The 22,373-nt window shown below is 42.8% G+C and overlaps 3 protein-coding genes across 3 annotated transcripts; all 3 read right to left on the reverse strand.

Moving 5' to 3' along the window:
* Positions 1-810: 810 nt before the first annotated feature.
* foxc1a (forkhead box C1a) lies at positions 811-3,017 on the reverse strand. Its single transcript, XM_008299977.1, has one exon. The coding sequence runs from the start codon at positions 2,774-2,776 to the stop codon at positions 1,355-1,357; it is 1,422 nt and encodes a 473-aa protein (XP_008298199.1). The 5' UTR covers positions 2,777-3,017; the 3' UTR covers positions 811-1,354.
* A 5,538-nt stretch (positions 3,018-8,555) lies between these two features.
* Positions 8,556-11,427, reverse strand: LOC103370819 (forkhead box protein F2-like). Its single transcript, XM_008299982.1, has 2 exons — positions 10,467-11,427; positions 8,556-9,060 (listed from the first exon to the last, which is right to left on the reverse strand). The coding sequence occupies exons 1-2, from the start codon at positions 11,425-11,427 to the stop codon at positions 8,885-8,887; spliced, it is 1,137 nt and encodes a 378-aa protein (XP_008298204.1). The 3' UTR covers positions 8,556-8,884.
* Positions 11,428-13,054: 1,627 nt separating this feature from the next.
* Positions 13,055-14,264, reverse strand: LOC103370818 (forkhead box protein Q1-like). The gene has a single exon (XM_008299981.1). It carries the CDS (start codon positions 14,111-14,113, stop codon positions 13,286-13,288), a length of 828 nt encoding a protein of 275 aa, XP_008298203.1. The 5' UTR covers positions 14,114-14,264; the 3' UTR covers positions 13,055-13,285.
* Positions 14,265-22,373: the final 8,109 nt, after the last annotated feature.

Consider the following 22,373-nt stretch of genomic DNA (forward strand, 5'->3'; position numbering starts at 1 on the left):
TTCCATTAATTCTGTTGAGTGGAAACGATAAATCCTCTTAGTGTAAAAAGAGGCCCACAGTGAAACCTACATTTGACTTGTCAGCTCGGTTTTATGACGCCAGTTTAATGTGTGTTCGTCTCTGCAAATAAATATCCCCCAAAAAACTCAACAAAGCTGGAGTTACACGTAATTAAACGTGACGCTCATTGTTGTCTCCACGCAGCTCAGCGTCGCGCCAGACTGCTGAGGATCCAAACATCAAAACTGAAGTGACAACGGGACTATCTTTGGCATGTGTGGTATGATATTAAGTAAGCACTGGTATGCGCCAGTAAACACACAACGCAGTCCAAAACAAAGTAGTGCAGCGCGCAGCCTCTTTCCCAGGTCTGTGGCTCCACGTCAAGCCGATTTCTAATCATCTGTTATGAAGCCTGAACCTCTCTAATATGACACCGAAAAAATAAATTGGATGTGGAGTTTGGAAATAAAAAGCCCAGCAAATAAACACATCCTTTACATGCCTTTTCTTTTTTTTTAAACTTGGACATGAGCGCACCAACTGAGACTTTTTTCATATTTCTAAAAACTTTTTTCCTACAAGAAGAAGACAAAAAGGAAGAATCTTTTTTTTATGTGCGTAAAGTCCAATTGCAGTCCAAATATCCTTCAGTGTTTCCATGAGTTTTGATGAACCCACGATTAAAGAAATCCAATTTAAGGGATCAGATTAAAAACTAAGAAAAGTCTTCCTCACACACAAAACCAACCTGGAGAGCAAAACATCCCTAAAGCCTGCATTCAAGTCTGTAAGAAATGAGGCGTAACTTTAACTCACATAAAATGACAATTTATTAAACAAACAAACAAATCCTTCAAGAATACTTTTCAACAAATGAAGAATCTTTGAAATAGTACGGCGATATACACGTTCCTTTTTCTTACTTTTTTTTTTATATTGGAACAATTTTTTTTTGGAATTTTCCTTTTTTTTTTTTGGACAATTAAGGCAATTCAATTTAGAAACACTTTTTTTGGTGTTTGGTCCATAATATCCGGCTACAGTTTAGAAATAAATTACTATATGCAATTTACACGTCCATGAAAAGTGACACATCTTTAACATATCACATAAAAGCCACAAAAGCAAAGAGAGACTTACGTGTTATTTGCAGTAACACTGTTCTTTAGAAAAAACCAAGATCAAGTCTTTTCTGTTCTTTTTTTTTTTTTGGTTTGTTTTCTGTCTCATATTAGTCCATATGGTGGTGGGCAGGGAAGGAGGATAAAAACGCTGGATTTTACTGAAAAGAGTTCAAACACCGCGAGGAAAATATATCGAGCCTGTTTTGTTTTGTTTTTTTCTTTTTGGTCAGAACTTGCTGCAGTCATACACGAAAGCTCCCGAAGTGCGATAGATGGATTGGCTCGGTGGGAATGACATCTGACAGCTGTTATTCCCATTCACCGGCGAGTTATTCAAGCCAATTCTTTGGGATTCAAACATCTCTCGGACTGAGTGGAAGTTCTGCTGCTGTGCTGGGTAAGCTGCGCCCAGATGGCCCAGGTCTCCGGCCTGGTTGAGGTACCATGAGGTCAGCCTCCCTTGGTGGGGATGGTGGCCCTCCTGCCCAGAGTTTAGATTACCGTGGGTCAGGGAGGATGAGGTGGTTGTGACTGAGTAATCTGGCAACGTTTCGTCCACGGTGGTGCTCGGTGCCAAGTGGCTCGATCTGTCCCCTGCGTAAAGGCTCATGGCTTGCATGTTACAATGATAGGTCGCGTTGGAGGTAGTGGAGATGGAGTTTTGGTTACAGGGGGAGCTATAGACAGACGTCTGACTTGGAGAATAGTTTAGGGACAAAGACGGTGTTATACCTGTCCTGTTGGAGGCGGTGAGGCCGGAGCTGAGCTCGGTGGCTCCTTGTGGAGACCCCCGGAGGGAGGTCATGATGTTGTCTACGCTGAAGCCCTGCGTCGAGGCCTGGCCGTGGTGCTGGTGGTGCTCGGAGCTGTCCATGCCGATGGAGCGGGTGGAGGGGATGCTGTGGGGGCTCCCGCTGGACATGCTGCTGCTGCTGTCTGGACTCTCGATTTTGGGAACGGTGCTCAGGGAGGGCGAGTCGGCCTGCGGCGGCGTCACGGCCCCGTTCTCAGTCTTAATATCCTGGATCCTGACGGGCTGGGAGCCCTGCACCGGCTGCTCCTGCTCCCGGCCTTGCTGCCTCGGCGGCACCTCCTTCTGCAGCCGCTCCTCCTTCTCTTTCAGCGCGTCCTTCTTCTTGAACCGCCGCCGTCTTCTCAAGAAGCTCCCGTTTTCGAACATGTTGTAGGAGTCCGGGTCTAAGGTCCAGTAGCTGCCTTTGCCGGGTTTTTTATCATCACGGGGCACCTTGACAAAACACTCATTCAGCGACAGATTGTGCCTGATGCTGTTCTGCCAGCCCTGCTTGTTGTCGCGGTAAAATGGAAACCTCTCCATGATAAACTGGTAAATCCCATTCAGGGTCACCTTCTTGTCAGGCGAGTTTTGGATAGCCATAGTGATGAGCGCTATGTAGCTGTAGGGAGGCTTGACCATATCCTTGGGCTGAGGCTGGGGGGTGTACGGTCCATACGCACGGGCCATGCTGGCAGGATACTGGTCATGAGCCGCATGAGAGTACATGTTCATAGGTGCTGGCATTCCCGTGTATCCCCCACCGGCGGCGGCCCGGTAGTAGCTCGGGTCGCTGCTGATGTACGGCACGACGCCCAGTGAGTTGGGACTGGAGACGGAGTAGCGAGCCTGCATGTCTTCACTTTGATCCGGCGCAAGTAAAGCTCCAAAATGAGAGTTCCACTTCTCCCTCCTCTGAAGGCTGAGGCGCTCAAATCTCAGTTCCTCGCTGCGTTGCTTTCAAAAAAGGGGGAAAAAACAGGGAAAAAGTCTCAACCCGCAAGTGCAGTTTGCTGTGTTCAAGCTGTCCCCATCCTTGTGTCCCTATGAAACGCACATTGAAAAAGTTCTGAACTTTGGACATCCGTCAGCACAGGACTTTGCGCAGTTAAATTCTTTTCTCCTTTTTGCTGCCAGGGAAGCCCCGCCTCAGAAAGAGCACGAGTCGTCCAATTGGAAGTCAGGCCGTGCAGAGAGAGCAGAAAGCTGCTGGCCACACTCAGAGGGCTTTTAGAAAAAGAAAAAAGAAAAAAAAAAAACGTAGAGGAGGTGTCGGTAACTCCCAGCCCACTCCAGCCAAGACTTCAGACGTGACAGAGCAACTCACATGTACACAATCAGATCATGGAGCGCTTTTACGCACACATGGGCATCCTCTGTCCGGCATGTGGCCGCCACAAGAAAACAGAAAGACCTCAGTTATCTTTCAAATTTACAAATTTCCTCACTGCACATTGCTTTGGATGCAACACAATTAAATTAATTCTGATATAGTATTTATTTAAACTCCTTTTACGCAGGAGATGCACTGGATTTATTGCGCACAGCCTTTTACAGCGTCTCCTCTTAACAAGAACCTAATGAACTGCATTGTGTTTCCCTTTTTTTTACAGGAAAAGATACAAACACCAGTAAACCAAATGGCGGCATTTACGCGCAGTTTAACGTCTTTAAAGTGCATTTTTATTAGTTAAAAGACTCAGCACCAGCAGCAGATCAGCGTGACATCAAAGCAGAGGGGGGGAGAGAGAAGTGCGCATAGCTGGCAGTGGGCGGTTAAGTGCGATCTCATTACAACGGGAATTAAAAGGCAGTTTGGGCTGAGAGTGACCAGAGGTGTCAGAGTTTATTCAAGTAAAAAAAAGGCCATCTAAAGACGAGGAACCAAATGGGACGACCGCCACCACACCTCACATGTGTGTCTCCTCATCACAATGTTTGAATATCTGTCGTGATGTCGGAGGCCCAACCCGGAGTTTATTGTCCCAGTAGCTGAATAAACAAAAGCGGGTCGTTTAAATTGCGTTTTGCATTAATGGGGGAATTATTTAAAGGGTTTTTATTTTCTTGTGCACAGAGAGTGTAATTTAAAAATCCCCCTAAAGAGTTTCTGAGGTGTTTCATAGCAGTTTATGGAATTACACACTAAAAGGCCAGGAGAGAAAAATAATAAAAAATAGGAGCAAAAAAAAAAAAAAAAAGTCCAATAAGCCGACCGTGACGGCCTCTGTATCGCCCTGCTGTCAAGGGCGACTGCGCATGAAATTGTTAATGATCATTGTGAGGCAAAGTTACAGTCCCAATATCGCTGTAATCCTCCGCAGGTCGTCTTAATTAAATGTCCGTGCAGTGGCCTGGTGCTCCGCCGGTTTCTCCTTACATGGACCCGGGCATGAACTTTTTCCACCGCCCTGGGCTGTTTACTCAATTCACGACGGGCCTTTTACTTAATACCACGGCCTGCCCACCCAGTCCTCCTCAGCTCGGTATTATTTAAAGTATCCAACACTGGAGCGCAGTGAGGAGGCACGACGGAGCACCAGGCGCAAAACCTGGGACTTTCCTCTACTTTGTTTATCACAAATAACTGCAACAGCATTATAATAATTATTAAACAAGGATGCTTGATTAAATATTATTTGGGTTTTAATGTAATTTAATTTAATCTTATTTGATGTCTCTTTTTGTTATTGTTTGTTTTAAAGTCACTGTGACGGTTTTTCTCCTGAACCAGCGGCCTGGAGCACAAATAATACTGAACATTATTCTGTTATTACATCCAGGAAATTTAAAGCAACAAACTATTTTCTAAATGAGTCTTATCAGCTTTGATGGTTATTACAAAAATCAAAAAGAATGTTTTAAAATAAGAATAATCTAAACTTCTAAAGCAGAATGAAATGAGGATAAAGGGGATGAAGCCAGTTTGGCATCATCACTGTGACCTTGGCTCCCTCTGGCGTCCACAGAGAGCAAAGTTCTGCAGTTTGTCCAAAATGTGTGCAAAAAATGTTGATTTCTAGAATTTGAATAGAATCAAGCTCCAGTTTATTTGAACCCTTCATGAGGCTCCTCAACCACCCACTTCAAACCTGCAGAGAAACAACACAAATACTTTAAAGCACCAAACTGGAGCCAAAGCGTTCAGTTTGTTGTATCCAAGAGCCAACAAATATGGACTTATTGGAACACACCACACTCCTGTATATTATAGATGCTGCTGAGGTTCATTGATCCACATGAGGAGCATGAGGAGCCTCTTGCAGACCAGATGGTTGCAGAACATTTATTAGAGGCTGCTGCCACCTCATGATCCACTTCAGTACTGCAGCCACCAAAGAGGGCAGATAAGGGAAGACTGTGGCTTTAAAGACAACTTGTGCACTCCTGTAATGAGCTGCTAATTGACTCTGCTATAAAAATCCACAAATAGTTCATTATAAACATTTTCGTAGTGACATAATTGAAAATGGTCTCTTTATAATAATTAATTATTCTCGTAGGCGTGCAAATAACGTTTCATCAACCATCAGTACCACAACATACTTTCATTTGCAGCTAACAGGTATTATTTGTATCCGACTGAGCAAACAGATGATGTGGATTCAGTGCCAGAAACTTGGCAACCACAGAAAAAAGAATAATATAAAGAATAAACAGGTTTGTTTAAATGGTTCAGTAAACCCAGTGTATCTGACCAAAACTGTACCTTAATCAAAATATGAAATCCTTTCATCTTGACTTTTAACTTCACCAGAATATTTTTATTAGATCCTCCCATCAAAACTGAACTAAAACTGAATATATAAAGCAAATAGAGGATAATATCCATAAACAAGAAAAGTCCCGATTTGAAACTTTGGCTAAAAATGAACACAAATCTAAAAAAATCTGATCAGGAATTAATAACAATGATGAGTGTGTCTAAACCCGAATCCTCGTTGTTTATGGTGAGGTCTATTTTAGTGGATGGTTTCAGTTAATTAATTAGAAAAACATCATTTTCTACACAGGACTAAAATAACTTCCATACATGTTCGACAGTCACTGGAAATGACTGGAAACCACAGTTCTGACACAACATCAAACAAGTTCTGTGGCTTCTCCTGGTTCTGACCCGTCCCTCTCTACGTTCCCCGTCTCATTCATTTCAGTGACATCTTAAATTAACTGGTTGATATTTGCCCAACATGTCATGTGTAGCTGCACTTCTACAGCCAACTAAAGCTACCGGCTTCTTTCACCGTCATCTTTTCCATCAACTTCCAGAAAGTCCAGTGACGACAGGAATCATGTTTCTGAAATCAGTCACAAAATCATCATGTGAGTTTATCAGTTTATGCTTTTATCTGCTGGAGCATTTTATATTTCACATGAAGAGTTCTCGGCTGTTACTTTAGCATTATGTTAACTTCATATTTTGCTCTCTGTGTCTGTATTCTTTTAGTTTGACAAGGTTTAGACTGTGTATAAGGATGGATGGATGGATGGATGGATGGATGGATGGATGGATGGATGGATGGATGGATGAGTATTTCCTCAAGTCAGATGACCCAGTTGGTTTCATTCCTGTATTTGTTCCTGCTAGGAGTCGGGGTAGTTGGATACGAGATGACACTTGTCTCGAGTTAATTTATATGAAATGAAGGGTGGGTAACGTGCCCTGCAAATAAACACATTAAAATGGTAAAATTGTGCTTTTTCAGTTTTTCAAACACACAGAACGATCAATAAAATCACAAAAACAGACTTAATTTACATGCTCGATGTAAAATAACATTAAAACCACGTAACTGTGAACAACGATAAACTAGAGATAGTTGAAGGAATTGATAATAGTTTTATATAAAATATTAAAATATTTATCAGACATTATATATGTTTTTATTTAATCGAAAAAATGTGAAATTTAAAAGTATATTTGTAATATTAAATACAACTAATGGCAACTAGAAAGTGGAAACAGAGAAAGAAGAGTCGGTTCTATCATTATCCACAGAGATGTGCTGGATAACACGTGTAATATAACGTCTGTACACCACAAAATATAAAATTACTTTTTCAGGGATCTTATTTTCTCCGGGTCTCTATTTTTAACACTGTTTTTTTACACAAGGTGCTTTTTTATAATGTGTACTTATTTTATTTTTATAATGTATATTTGTATTTTTTTTATTTCTGCTGCTCTTACATCATTCTTTATTTTATTTTTTAATTGTTTTCCTACATATAAAGCTAAATCAAGAAAACGCATATAGACTTCCACATACCTGCTCTAGAATGTACCCGTGCAAATGGCAATAAAACTCTATTCTATAATTTTAGAGGTTTTTACAACAAAATATTGACTGAATGCATTTTCATCGGCATAGAACATCTACAAGCACTGGTAGTCTGCCAATTATTATTATTGTTGTTGTTGATGATGTTTTTGTGTGTGTTTATGAAGATCCTTCATTAAACATTAAAATTGTGCAAATGAAGAATTTTAATCATAAAAAAATATTTGATCAGACGGCTGTTTTCCGTTATTTTGTGTTATTTAATCTAATTTCTTGATCTCAGCACCACATAAATTGCAGCCGGAGCTCTTCCTGTTAACTGTTCTCTTCATTGTGTGACAACTTCCTGCTGCTGGGCCACTTCATTAGTCTGCTAATTTGGGATATGAGTGCATTTTTAATATAAATCACGGATCATAAATAATCTGACGTGCATTCAGGACACTCTTCAGCACCACGGACAGCAGAGATATGAATGAGATCTGTAGCAACAGTAACAGAAGCTCATTTTGAAAGCGTTAACAAACAATCATTCTAACATCAGAAATCACGTCCACATCATTCATATAAGTTCACCCGCTCTGTATTTATCTCATCTCGTACAATTTAGAGGATCAGTCAGTCAGTTGGTGCTAAATCTTGGGTGTTTAAAGTCAAACTCAAGGATCAGCTTTAACATAAACACCAGCTTTATCTGCACTCTGGATTTTAATGTGACAAAACGACCAGCTGACTGTTTGGCACAAAATCCGAAACATGAAATGTAGCTGAAGCGCCTTAACTCTGAGTCGCCACTAGATGGCAGCACAAGTCAAAGCAACAGGACTGAGAAGAATAAAAGATGTTTCATGTCAGAGGTACCACTTGGACACTCAGTGTGCCTTTTGTGCTTTATATCCCCAGATGAATGCTTTCAATTACTTTCTTTGCATCACAGTCATTCAGGAAAGTTTCTCAGAATAAAGACGACAAATTACTCATTGATGATCCTCAGCTCCAAACTAGATCTACTCTCTTTTAAGCAGATGACTGTTAAATGAGAAGAAACTACTAATAACACGCCCCTGGTGCTGCTCAGTGAGGTGACAGTGGCTCTGACTGGTGCCGGCTCATAATCCAAAGGTGAATCTCGAATATTAAAAGTGCAGCTTTATTCTTTTAAATGACGACTCAAAGCCAACATATTTAAAGAGTCAAGAATAAAATAAAATGATCAGCTGCTCTGTTTTCCACCGTGAATCAGGTTTTGAGTCATTTTGTGCACAAAATAAGGACAAAGAAACGTCCCTGCTGCAGAGAAAAAAGGGGGAAATTTAAAGAAAAGGAAGGGAACTGCTCAGAAACATACTTGGTTTCCTGAAGAAACATTTATTCCTTAAGACATCAAACACTCGCAAATGATCCTTTACAAATAAATCTCTTGGGTCGCTGCAGGAGGAGTATATGAAGTGCACGAATAAACATTAGTTCAGGTTTGTATTATTTCGGTAAAATGTGTTTATTGCGTGTTGAAGTCCGTCCCGTGTTGAAGCGCTACAGCAAAGTCCTCACATCACAACCACCGCCTTAAAGAGGTCAGAGGTCACCGGAGAGATTTTTTTTTCCTTCTTCATCGGCGTCTCGAGTTCGGTTAAGGCTCAAATCAGAGGAAGCATGTTTTAGCAGTTCTAGCTGTTCCGGGTCACATTACGCACGGCTTTACGTCCTGATAGACACTCTGGTGGTGGTGGTGGTGGAGCTGGTGGTAGTAAGATCCTCCGCTGCCGGGATGGAGGGAAGAGATTCCGTTTAGGTTCAAAACGAACTCCTTCCTGTCGCACACGGGAGCCGAGTGGCCGGAATATCGAGACAGTCCCACTGCAAGCAAACAGGACACAAGAGGTCATCGTGTGTGAGGCCGAGCGCTGAAGCTGTCGAACGAATGGGCTTTTAAAAATGTTCTCAATGATCCAGATCGTCCAACACAGAGCAGGATTAATCAGGAAAAAACTGATATGTGCCACTTTAATACCTTTTGAAAATAATTACTAAATTAAATTAAATTACCCTTTAATTAATAAACAAACATATTTGACTGATGCTTTATGGGTCATTTATGCAGTATTGTTTAATTTACTTCAGAGTGGAAAGATCTGGATGATGTTTGTTGTGGGTTTCTGTTTCTTGTTTTCTGTTTTTGTTTTTTTTTTTTTTTTTTAAATTAAACATCTGCTAGTAAAAATCTTAGTGAATAAAATTAGAATAATCAAATCCACAGTCTTTAATCTTAATAAGTCACTAATAAATGCATTTTATTGCAAATAAAATCTTAGTAGGTGAGTGACACTTGGCTAATTCTCTGGATTTTTCTGATAAACTCAGGAAAAAAGAAGACAAAGCAAATATCTTTGTGGAAGAAAGTGAAAAAAAATTACAAAATTAAGCGTATGACTTCCTTGTAAGCATTTAATAATTATTAACCATGAATAAAGCCATTAGTTGTACTAAAACAAAGCCCTCACAAATGTGTTTCATATCAATTTGTTCCCTCCTGTGCTTTATAATCATTTAAATTTTTTATTTAAATAGATTTTTTTTTTTAAAGATTAAATTTAAAGATAAAATGCTAAAAGCCCTGGAGGCAGATGGAGCTCGCATAAAGGCCACAATGAAGCTGGATTCAAGTAAAACACATTTTGTTCACAATAAGCATGTGACTGCGTGTTTAATGTCATTTATTCACTCAATTTGTTGCTTCTCTTACTGTGCATTGTTCTGGTTTTTCCAAAACACTTCTCAGCACACAGGCCTCTAAATGTGGCTGCTTTGAAGATGCAATCAGATTATTTAAAATATAAATCAAACACTAGGCTGTATGAGGGGGGAAAAAATAAATAGACATTACTTTAAAATGCATGATAAAAAAAAAAAAACTAACTGGAAGACAGAAGCTCGTTTTTAAAGATTCTACTTGTGCCTCTTTTTAATCTAAACAACTTGATGGTTGAGTTCAGTGTCCAGGCGGCTGCTCTGGTTCGCTCAAGTTTCACATATTGTTAATATTTTATTCAATATGTGCATTTTCTTTCATCTGGTGCAACTTGATCAAACAGAAACCTGAATAGATTTGTTTATTAGTGGTTCAAGGAGCCTGAAACAAATGTGTTCTGTCTCATAACTGATGAGCTTCAGATCAGTTATGGCCTGAACTGGAACTAGAGAGCAAACAGCATTCAGCTAACATAAAATAGTGTTGGTGAGGTGACACATAGGAGAGGCTCTACCTGAGATGTCAGAAGAATCTCGTGCGTTATGGTGCAGGTAGCTCTGATCCAGAGAGTAAGAAGACATCCCAGAGTGCACGGCGGAGCTCTGCGCGCCTGAAGCCAGACTCTGCTGTTTGATGTATGAAGACACTCCAGGTGAGCTCCAGTGTGACGCTGCGTTTGCGTACGGAGACTGACAGTCCAAAGCGCCCACCATGGCCGGGGAGGACTGCAGGGGGCTGCTGCTGCTGTCCGGACAATAGTCTGCGTTGGAGGCCGCCTGACACGCGGCCATGTACGATGACCCGGAGCCTGAAGACATGTGCGGGACGTGGTGTCCTCCTCCGAGCCCCTCGAACCCCCCAGGAACCGTATTCCCCATCAAGTCTAAGTTATAGCTGTTATGACACGCTAACGAGCCGGAAGATGGCTGGAAATCGAAGCTCTGCGGCAGCATGGATGCGCCGAACCCGATACCGTTCATCATCCTGTACATGGGCTTCAGAGCCTGGCATTTCCTTCGGAAGCCCCGAGGTCTGCGCCGAAAGGAGCCCTCCTCGAACATAAACTCGCTGCCCGGGTCGATGGTCCAGTAGTGGCCCTTGCCAGGTCTGCCCAGACCTTTGGGCAGCTTGATAAAACACTCGTTCAGAGACAGGTTGTGTCTCACAGAGTTTTTCCATCCCTGATATGAGCCCCTGAAGAAGGGGAACCGGGCCTGCAGGAACTGGTAGATCTCGCTCAGAGTGAGCCTCTTGGTCGGTGAGCTTTGAATTGCCATCACAATCAGAGCAATGTATGAGTAGGGGGGCTTCTCGGGTCGCCTCAAGCCTGAGTTTCCCTTTTTCCCTTTAGCTGACGCACTGTGTGCGTTCTCCATCACCGGCTGCGCGCTCAGCAGCGCTGCGCTCAGAGCCGCTGGACCGGAGCGCACCGGGGTGGATGGATCCAAATGTTGCTGGGAAATCTCAGTCGTCATGGTTGCACCTCTTTTTTAAGATTCTGGCTCTCTACGACACGTGGACCACTCACTTGTCATGTATGTCGAGCGCTATTAAAAGTTTCCTGAGGCAGTGTTTAAAGAGGCCAGTGTCCATTTGCGATGCGCTGCGAGGTTGGAACCGTGAAAATCAAGAAACGCCTGCCGCTGTTCCTCCTTCCTCTCTCTGTCCATTGCTGGCAATAATCCCATAAGAGGGGGGAAATAAAGCTCCTCGACTTTGCTTGCGCATATCCACTCGGCCAAACACAACTCGACCACCTATCAGTTCTTAAATCTCCCACTGCCCTTCTACCCCCCCAAATCCCTCCAAGAAATCGCCAGGAACTACTCCCTCCCCATCTGGCCGGGATCCAGACTAGAAGCCGGACACGGCGCAGCGGAGTAAGACAAATCTCCTCCCACGAATCATTTTCCAAAACACCTCTGTCCACATTTGACAAGCATCAATACCTGACACAAGCTGACAAACTACAAAGCGACAGAGTTTGGATGAAGTGATGCCATTTTTCCTTCCTCACGTGGTGCCGCAGCAGACAGCGGAGATGCCTCAGACTGTAAAGTTGCACAGGACAATTCCTGAGTCCTGATTTGTTTGGGATCTGCTCAGGGTTAGGGCTCTGACATGAGAGGAAGCATGCTTTTTCCATCAGAGCGTGCCAACATGGGCTACCACACACAGCGCTCAAGTGTCAGCTTACCTCCGCGCGTCTGGATTACATCCCCGGAGGAAAGAATTTATTGGGAGAATCCAGCAAAAGTCTTGGGAACGACTCAGGCAATCAAATATGCAAATGTGATTTCTGCAACGTTTTTGTACTGCATATGCCCTCTGAAACCACCACTGAAAATCGTTTCCCATCAGCGGACTTCAAAGAAAAGTCCAGCCAGACTATCAGCAGCATCCAACTTGTCACCCCCCGCTGCGTCCAGGATGCGCAGCTGTTTTAAAGGAAATTTACTTTCTAGTCTCAGAAGAATGGGCCAACGTGGATTTCTTCCTATTGTGGGTCGGAGTTTGGCTCAGGATGCACGGTTTGTGTGCAGCCTTTGTGTGGTGGCTGAGGCGACAGCTATTTGCAGGCCAGAACAGAAAATATAAATACTGGATGCCTCAATCTGGCACCAGCGAGTAAATACTTATATGGTCATTTCTTCTGGAAGCATAAAGGCCAGAGGGAGCTAATTAAGATTTACAAATTATGTGCAGAAGCTGGTAGAGAGATGTCTTTTCTATTACAAAAATCTCTAAACCTAATTGTGTGATCTATAGGAGGAGGCTGATCCACCTGCAGCTAATTCACTTTCTAAACACTTTGCAGGGTGGAGTCATGAACACACGCCCAGACCAACATCCCAGCACTGGCACCCACTGGGTGCTAATGCCTCAGAGATGTGTCAGTCCTTATTTTGGCTCCACAACAATAGCCTGTGATTATTCTGTCATTCACATTATCGCACAACAATAGAAAAACACATATCAGCATGAGTACGTTTTTTTTATTTCATGAGCAGAGTTTTTGAGAGAGACACATAAAAAAAACAGTCAAAGTGCATCTTTAAACACATTTGTTGAGCAAAAACAAGAAGACAGTAGTCTGTTCAGTAACATGTACAACAAATAGTTTAATATTAAAAGTCAAATTTGAGAGAAAAAAAATTAGGGAGGAAAAAAAAAGTACAACAAGTCAGACACAATGCCACCACGTTTAATTTAGTCCCAACACAGAAAAGTTTTTAAACTGTCTTTGGTGTTTGGTCTCCTCTGTGTCCACCATCAGTGCACTTTGATGATTTCTAATCACCAGATAAAATATTTGTGATCATGCCAGGCTGTCTATGAGAGCAGCCCACCGCCGTACACGTTTGGCACATGCGCCGTACAGGAGTCCACATGGCACGGCGCCCTAACGTATGGAAATGAGGCAGGTGTATTTGAATGATGCATCATCAGTTCCGAGTAGCGCGGCCAGGTGAAGGCAGGGGGGAGAGCTACGTGTCCTTGGTGCGAGTCTCTCTTGAAGGGCTTGCTGAGGATGCTGTCGATAGCAAACGAGCTGGTAAACTTGGGGCCGGAGTCCGTGTTGGTGGCCGCAGCGGACTGCTGAACGCTCTGCGGCTCCTCTGCCTGCTCGGACGCCTCCTGCTCCCGGCCGAACTTCTTGTTAATGCGCTTTCTTCTGCGGCGGAACACCCCGTCAGCGAACGTGTATTCGCTGTGCGGATTGAGCATCCAGTAATTGTCCTTTCCCCAAGGTCTCGACGGGTCCCGGAGCACTTTGAGAAAACAGTCATTTAGAGACAAGTTGTGTCGAACCGAGTTCCTCCAGCCGGTGTAGCTGCCTCTGAAGAACGGAAACTTCTTCATCAGGTAGTCGTTTATCTCCGCCAACGTCAGACGTCCGGAGGGAGAATCCCGAATGGCCATGGCGATGAGAGCGATGTAGGAAAACGGGGGTTTGGGTCTCCGTGTGTACGGCTTGGACTTGCCGCCGCCGCCGCACGGAGCAGCAGGTGGAGGGCTGTGCGCCACGCAGTCCCCATCCGACCCCAGCTCCTCCTCAGCGGAGAGAGGAGATCGCGCATTCCGCTCGGCATCCACATCCCCGGACATCTCCAAGTGTTTCATGTAATAGTGGCTTCCGCACAACACCTCCAGCTTCATGCTTGCAGCGGTGCCAAGTCGAATCAGTCCAGTCTTATTAAACTCCAGGGAGCTCTGTGCGTAAAAGTCTTGTGCGTCAAGACGCGGAGTGCCTTGAACTGTATCCAAAGAGTTGAGTCTGTGCAATCATACCTGCCTGAGCACTGAAGCCCGTCTTACCTATAGCGTGTGTGAGCAGCAGCTTTTACCCGGCTCACCTAGACCAACCCAAGAGGGCGGGGCCAGAAAGACACATCACTAAACATCCTCGTATTGCGTGCGTGATAGTCCACGATAAATCATAAGCTGCATCCTGAACACATTATATAAGGTTTAGCGATTAATTAGAGGCGATGTTCACTTTACACCGCGTTCAGCAGCTCCATCTGTCTCACCTGTGAAATGTGAGCCGGCAGACACCTTGGGACTGTTTCACCTGAGACAACCAGGGGGCGTAGAGTTCCTTTGTATCTGGAAGGTGCGGTGCCTGCAGGTACTTTTATTTGTTTGTTACAGGAAACGCTGGAATCACAGCCGGAGCTATACTTTTCCATCCACACTGATTTATTTTACATCCTCACAATGCTGAAAACAATATGCTGCACTACCTTTCAATGAAAGGGATGCTCCGTGTGCCAGCAGTATTTAGACATTCACGTGCTCTGAAGATCTCTCACATCAAAAGGTGTGAACTTCTGATGTCTCTGCCAACTTCACAGCCCACATAGAAACCAGTGTTATTGTGTTTCTCTCTTAAACAAATAAATGGGTCCTGAACTTCCTGCTGCTCCGGTGCCAAGATAGTGGATTGACCGAACAAATTACTTGTTGTGATTTCTCTCCGATTCAAGCGCCTTGAGGTTTTGGAAGGATTTTGCAGAGGGGTGGGGGAGGCTCCTGTGATGTGATTCCAGGGAAGAAGTGCAATTATGACTACAAGGCCAACAGGTGAACAGGCCGATTGAAGCACTAACTCTATATTATAGCCTTTAATGTTTCACTGCGATGCACAGCCAGGATCTCCTCCCACTCAGGCAGGTTCACCTGGGAGCTACGTTGAACCCAACAACCTGTCCTCTGCCTTATCTCCTGTAAATCAGACCTCATCACAGGCTGTGCTGCAACGGTGTCACTAAATATTTAAATGGGGAAAAAAAAATAACCTCCTTGTATACCATCTGGAAACCAATGTTGACATCACACTCCTGCTGCTCAGACATCATCAGTGTGCCAAGTGGTTCCACTTTTGTTTATGCAAACTGCAGGTTTTAAAGTGTTTTGCATGTAGGTTACACATGTTTGCGCTGGTGTCAATGTTTTGATTTTCCCAGTAATAATCTGTTTGCATTGAGGGTGACACAGAATCTGTGGTGAAGTCACTATTTTTGAATGGTGGCATGTCAAGGGTGGATTCCTGCAGGCTAACCACACAATGACAAGAGCTCAAATACCATGTATTCATCCTGTTCGCTGCATGTGGCAGCTTGTGAGGCCATCATGTGTGTGTGTGTGTTCTCATATACATCGTGTTCTGCCTAATAACAGCTGTCTGGGAGGGTGTTATAGCTGGAATTGTACGTGTGCATCGCTGGTAAAAAATAAAGCATGCTATATTAGACTGAACTTATGTCACTGCACTTTCTGAAGACTATTATTATTCCAGTCTTTCAATTTCGGTTATGATTATATGTAACTGTGACTGTGTCTTTGGAGAGAGAAATAAACTTAACTTTAAAGCAAACTACTCATCTGTTAGTGAGGTTACTCATATGCAGTTCTGTGTTAATTAGAGAATAGAGCGCTAGATGTTTGTACTCTTTGGGCTGGTGCATGAAGAAAGAAAAAACTAATTTATAACTATGATTTGCATACAGTTATAGGATAAAAATATCATAGACAAGTGTACGTTCTGATCCTAATCTGTCTCTGCCTCTGCTAAGTTCAGCGTTATAAGATTTACGAGCACATTAGACAACAGAAATAATGAGGGGCCTTTTTTTTCTTTTTTTCTTTGCAGACATCAGATCAGATAACATCTTTCAGTTTTCATTAACTCCGTTCTGAAAGCACAGATACCTGCGAGCTATAGAAATGGAAAACCTTCAAAGAATGAAGTGCGATCCAGACCGAGCAGCACAATCATGACAACAATTTCTCCCTTTGAGCGACTCATAAACGCAGCATTTTTCTTGTAAAACTGATTTTAAAATTTCAGGTAAAAGGCATCTATTGTAGCTCTGACGTCGGCTTCACCTGTTCATATGTTGGAACGAGGAACATGTGAAGTATTGACACAGTTTCTTAACGTTCAAGAATCTCAAACTGATGACGAATCAATAAACTGGAGCTTATTGCAGGCCAGCGTATACGTAACATATCGGAGCTCTGCAGTCGCTCACAGTCAGTTTCCTCCACGGCTCTCTGAGCTTTACGCTCCATCTGATCAGCACTGTGCGGTCTGGAACTTAACCGGGTCCAGTGGTAACTCATGAAAGAAACACAGTCACAACCCCATGATTTCCAATTAGTTCCTTCTGTCGAGTTGTTTGTGAAGGAAAATAGTTTTCCAGTCGTTTGTCGGAGGGCACGAGGAAGAAGAATCTTAGTTGGTTGCATGTGTAAAGAACAAAGCTGGCGGCTAAAAACGACACAGGAAGGGCAACACCGAGCGCAGCGACGGTAGATTTAAGGCGCTCTGAATCACGCGTCCTTTTACTAAACCGCCTCTCGGTGACTCCTCAGCTGCACAGATTTCGCTGATGGTCAGTTTTAGAGCTTTATGACATTATGATGCACCGTCGACGCAGGGATACGAGACGAGACAATGAAGATTAAGTTTTCCAAACACTTGAGATGTGTTTACTTTGCTCGTGTGCGTCAGTGAAAATTGACTGTTTGTGTCTGTTGACTGACTCTTCTGTTGTCAAGGTAGTGAAGATATACAGCAGGCATACAGTCCAAGGCCTGTAAATACAGTCTGGTTGTTTGCTGATTGGTGCATGAATGTTCTTCACATTACGTTTTCTACACCCACCTTTCAGCTAATGCAACATAATTCTGTTTATTAAATAGATCATTTTCTTACACATTCAGGACAGATTATGACACTTTTTTTTTTTAAAAAGATACGACAAAAATATTTAAACTTCGCCCAGCATCTCAGTAATGTAAACTGTTGCGGCAAGACGTCTAAAAATAGCCCCGTGAAGATGTCAAACTGACAAGGATTCAGTTTGCATAACTCCCGCTGAAGGCTTGTGTCTCTCTCTCTATGCAAACACAAAGCTTTCGCGTGCAAAGCTGCAGGTCATTTGAGATGTTCAGATGTTTTGCAGGAGATTAAGCCGCCTGCGAGTAAAGACCTGGGTAGCTTTAGAGTTTGGGCGGCATTCAGTTGTTCAAAATGCAAATAGAATTTCATGTTGATTCTGAGCATTCCTTCATGCTATTTATGGAAGGCATGTGTTTATTATCACTGTACAATACGTTCCACCTCACGATATGTCGTCAGTCACTAATTATAGTATTTTGACAGCTATGTTTTGAAACCACGTTGCCAGTGTCTCAGTATTTAACTGGAGCATTATGGTTTTTGCACAAACATGTGCGTGTTCTTACTCACTGCCAGACAGCTTATAGACACGACTTCTTCGTGTACATTCGCTCCCACATGTTTCTTCACGTACGCCTCGTCCCACCCTCTCAACGCGTTCTGTCATTTATGTGCGTTCTTTTTTTTTATTATTATTGTGACTTTTTGTAAATTTCACCGCACGGTCTTTGCACTCTAACAATAATAATAACTGATCCGTGAGACACAAATTTAAAGATGACAGTAAACAAAATTCATGTTGGCTCACGTCTCTTGACAGGAAAAGTAGCAGCGAATGAAGGAATGAACGCAGGCCCTTGCCTGTTGCTGGTTTGGGAAGTTTCTATTTTGGTCCTGTCTCTTTGGAGGTGAAGTAAATGAGCTGCCAGACAAATGGGAAGAAAAAGAAAAGCACATAGAAGAAGCAATTAAAAAAAACACACACAGAGAGGTTATGTTCAGGTGCTGCATGGTTTTCTATTGTGCAAGTGTTTTATGCTACGTTGTGTTTTCATCATTTTATAGTTTTCAGTTGCACAATTTTAGATGTTATCGTGTAACATTGTAGTAATTAAGTGGCGCTTCTCAATTAAAAACAAAAACAATCCAAAGGTGAGTTTTAGAAAAGCAAATCCATCAGTAAAACTAATAATGTTAAAAGGCGGAGCAGCATGCAGAAAAACTACAAACTACAAAAGTACACAAGAGCAGCGGTTCTCAAACTGGGGGTCGGGACCCTCATGGGGGTCACAAGATCATTTCAGGGGGTCGCCGGATCATTGTAAAAAAATAATAATAATAAAAAATAAAGCCTATATTTATCAAATAAATGTGCATCAGGGCTGTCAGAATTAAAACTTCTTCCCAGTCTGTTATCGAACTTGTTCATATTATGATTTGATTATGCGATATTATTATTATTTTTTGCTCTTTTTATTTTTTTTCCTTTCATTTGTTTGAAATAAATTCATTCATTCATTCAAAAGAAAATTAACGTGTCAATGTAAAGAGATGAATCAGTGGAATTAACACATGAATTTTAACACATTAATGCATGAACAACAAAGTTATTACTCATGCTATATTTAAAATTCAAATCGGGGGATCACAAACTTATGTTATCTTGGGGGCCGTGGCTCAAAAAGTTTGAGAACCACTGTGGTAGAGGAAGAAGCTCGGTCAGCAGAGAACAATAAAAAACGTGTGCAGCTCCCATTTACATCAGGGGTCATTTCAGTTAAGACCATTACAGCATCCTGCGATAAGGACTGGTAGGCCGGGTCGTAAAAGCTTTTAGGTGTCTGTGAGTGCTCCACTTAACTTCTCTCTCTAGTTTAAACAAAAAAAAAAAAAAGTGAGGGAATGAGGTAAACTCTGCCACAGACCAAGCACCGAGTGGGGGGGCGATGTAGTTAGCGAACGGGGAAACAATTTCCCTGACTGACTGGAGGTATAACGTCATACCAGCGTGAGCGATGGCAGGGAAAGCTTCGAGGAAAGGGCTCGATCCTGTTCTCCATTTATTCTCTCTGGGGTTCTGGGTGAGCGAGGTCCGTGTTGAGGCCTTGCGTGTGAGCGGACGGAGTCTCGTAAGCTGTTAGTGACGAGCGGCAGGGCTGCAGAAGTGTTCACACCAGACAAAGATGCTAAACACTGTAGTCTGAGTGTGCATGGGTTGGATTTAGAGAGGCTTGTTGTTTCTATAAAACGCAGCATTCAGTTTGAATCTAAAAATTCTGACAGAAATTGTTCACAATTGCAGCTACTACCTTTTTTTTTTGTTGTTGTCTTAACGTCTGCCTCCAAACAATCTACAAAGACATATTCTGAAACAAACTATTCAGCATCTGTGTTCATTCTGTATTTTGCAATTTTCACCTTGTGGAACAAAAGCACAAGAAAAAAGAAAAGCCCGTCCTGTAAATGCTACCCACAGATTCATCCAGCAGCTGTTGAACATTTATCATCTCCCCTGATCTCACAGTTTATAGACACGGTGTCCCAGAGAGAAACATAAAATGAAGTATGTGCAACGCTGTGATTACAAGTTCAGGTTTAATCATTACAGATTTGCAGAGCTTTTTTATTGTTTCGGCATTTAATTTACTGGCTGTCGGGCTTTTTTTTTTTTTCCCAGAGTTGACACAGCTAACAATCCCATTAATGTAGGTCTCAATGTACATCTATTTCTCTTTCCATCTGCGTCCTGCGCTACTGGAATATTTGAGTATTAATAACGTTAAAGAAAAGCACGGCACACACCTACATACACAGTATAGAAACCATAAAACATGGCGCTGAAGCTGTAGTGCAGATTTATAATTAAACAGACGACTCGAGGGACGTCATCGTCAGTCTGTGTGACCAACAGTCCAGCGTTTTCTTTTCTTTCTGCTGTCATCTGTTTTCAGGCCCGCAGCTTTCAGAGCATAATGCCCCCAAAATAGAACCAATTTAAAGCCGTAAACAAGCGCAGACGCTCCTTCTCTCATTCTCTTCTTGTGCATGTACTTATGTTGCCGTGGCGACCGTTAAATTCAATCACGCCAAGAACAAAAAGTTCAAAAAACGGGGAAGTCGGAGCCATCTGCGAGCACAACAATCAAAGCCAGTCTGCGGGACAAATTAAATCAAATGATTGAATTAAAATATCAAGGTAAGTGGGTTGATGTTCACAGTAAACCGGAGCAGGACACAATGCATTAGTGAGTGTGTTCACGCTAATTGGACCTAATCACAGTCTTTGCACACTGTCTGATTGGAGACACCAGTGGATCTTCCTGCTCATGGCTTCCCCGTTCGAGGCTACCACGTGAGCAGTTGGTATGAAGTTGCTTAAAAGAGCCGAACAGCGAACGCTTATTTCCCCTCGCCGATCACGGCGGCGTACACAAAGTGGCTTGTATTCAAACCGACACCTCCGCTAGCCAGTGGAACGAATGTAAAACGGATATGTAAACATTATGACATTCCTTATAATGACTAAACTAAAAGGACCCACTCTTTAATCTGAAGTTTACACGAACGCATTTCATTTTGCATAATTTGAACATTTGTCCCCGCTTTGTTTAGACGGCTCTCTAATGTGCGGCCACAAATGTTCATAGATGTTTGTTTCCTATTACGCTAATTTTTGGGCGTCCAGAAAGCATCCTTTCTATAGCTCAGCTGTAGAAACCTCAATAAAAATAACTGCGTAAATATATAAATATGGAGTAGAAAAGATGATTCACACGAATGCAACATGATGCATTGATTGTCCAAAAGAAATCTGCTCATAACAGCAGCACAGGTAAAGCAAAGAAAGTCATACATACTCATAATAATCTAATCATTCTTCCCCCCCTTGTTGTCACAAACAAGCCAGTATACCAGTATGACTGCTGACCAGAAATCTCCGACCTTTATCTGGAAAAACAACAGTTGCGTGAGGCCATGCTCTGCTGCCCCGTGCCTAAACATTTAAGGCAGCATTCATACATCATCATGTGGGATCTCGACGCGAGTCACGACACTATCAACGCTTTGATCGTACCGTGGTCCAATGTCATGTAAAGCTGGCTCAAAACTGGAATTTTGATATTTCAAAATCTCATTGTGCATGTTGGCGATGCCTCCGCAGCACCTTCGACCTTCGGCATCACTTATTTAACATGCACTAAACAAAAAGCTCCCTGCGTGTATCAACCAGGTGAAATGAATATCTACAGCAACCTATTTAGAAATAAAAAAAAAAGAAAAAGGATCGAAACGCTGCTAGCAGGATATAGCCTGCCCCGACTGTGCTCGACTTGTTTTGGCTGCCTTCAGGCCTCCGAGTCTCATTTGTGCAGGCAGGAAACAAAAAAAAAGAAAAAGAAAAAAAAAAAATCTGTGTGTTGGGATCCCCTTCAAATGAAGAATGCTTAGATAATATCACGGTTACTACGTCTACAGGACCTGTTTGGGTTACGTTCAAATGAGAGAAAAGAAGACAGGAGGGGAAAGAAGAAAAAAAACAAAGCACCCTGCGTGCAAATCAGAGGAGGAACTCCCTTTAGGTGAGTGCCTGTAAAATGTTGGCTTTGCACGAAACCAACACTGGTCTACCGGCACACACCTTATTTACACCTACTCAGGTAGGAGTCAATCAGAGGGCAAATGCCATCCTGTCAAGAAGATTTAATGTAATATGGATCCAGGGCGATTATAATCTTTATGTGTTTATTTTTAGTGTTTGGTTGCCATATTATATATTTGTTGCTTTTGTTGCCAGGGTTGTCTTTCCTAATTTAAATGCTCCGTCTCTAGAAAACGCCACAAGGCAAGGCAGACGTTGTTCAGGTTTTCACAATCATAAAACCAGCAAACCCCTTCTTCGAGCCTTGTTTACGACGGCAGGATTTTCTAACCTTTGTTCCCCCGATGACAAAACTGTGTTTTCAGCGTAAATGAATGAGGCTACGTGGAACTTCAGCGGATCGAGTGAAATAAAAGCGATGTCTGTTTCTCGTGTGGTCTCGGCCCGGTTCCATAAACACATCTCCCAGGTGGTCTAAGTGTGCCGTGGATGTGTGTTTGGATTCGTCCTTGCGTGTGCTTTTTGTCTGTTTCCTCGTGAACGGCGGTTTTAGCATGTTACGGGGGAATGTGTGCGCCAAAGAGGGGAGAAACGGAGAAAACCAGCGCTCGCATGGAGGGCGGCCAAGC

The sequence above is a fragment of the Stegastes partitus genome, unplaced genomic scaffold (assembly GCF_000690725.1).
Source record: "Stegastes partitus isolate 25-593 unplaced genomic scaffold, Stegastes_partitus-1.0.2 Scaffold1485, whole genome shotgun sequence".
NCBI classification, from domain to species: domain Eukaryota; kingdom Metazoa; phylum Chordata; class Actinopteri; family Pomacentridae; genus Stegastes; species Stegastes partitus.

Coding starts and splice junctions, on each gene's coding strand:
- LOC103370819 (XM_008299982.1), bottom strand. CDS start 11,427: ATGACGACTGAGATTTCCCAGCAACATTTGGATCCATCCACCCCGGTG. Junction 9,061..10,466: donor AGATTCTTCTGACATCTCAG/GTAGAGCCTCTC, acceptor GTTTGCTTGCAG/TGGGACTGTCTCGATATTCC.
- foxc1a (XM_008299977.1), bottom strand. CDS start 2,776: ATGCAGGCTCGCTACTCCGTCTCCAGTCCCAACTCACTGGGCGTCGTG.
- LOC103370818 (XM_008299981.1), bottom strand. CDS start 14,113: ATGAAGCTGGAGGTGTTGTGCGGAAGCCACTATTACATGAAACACTTG.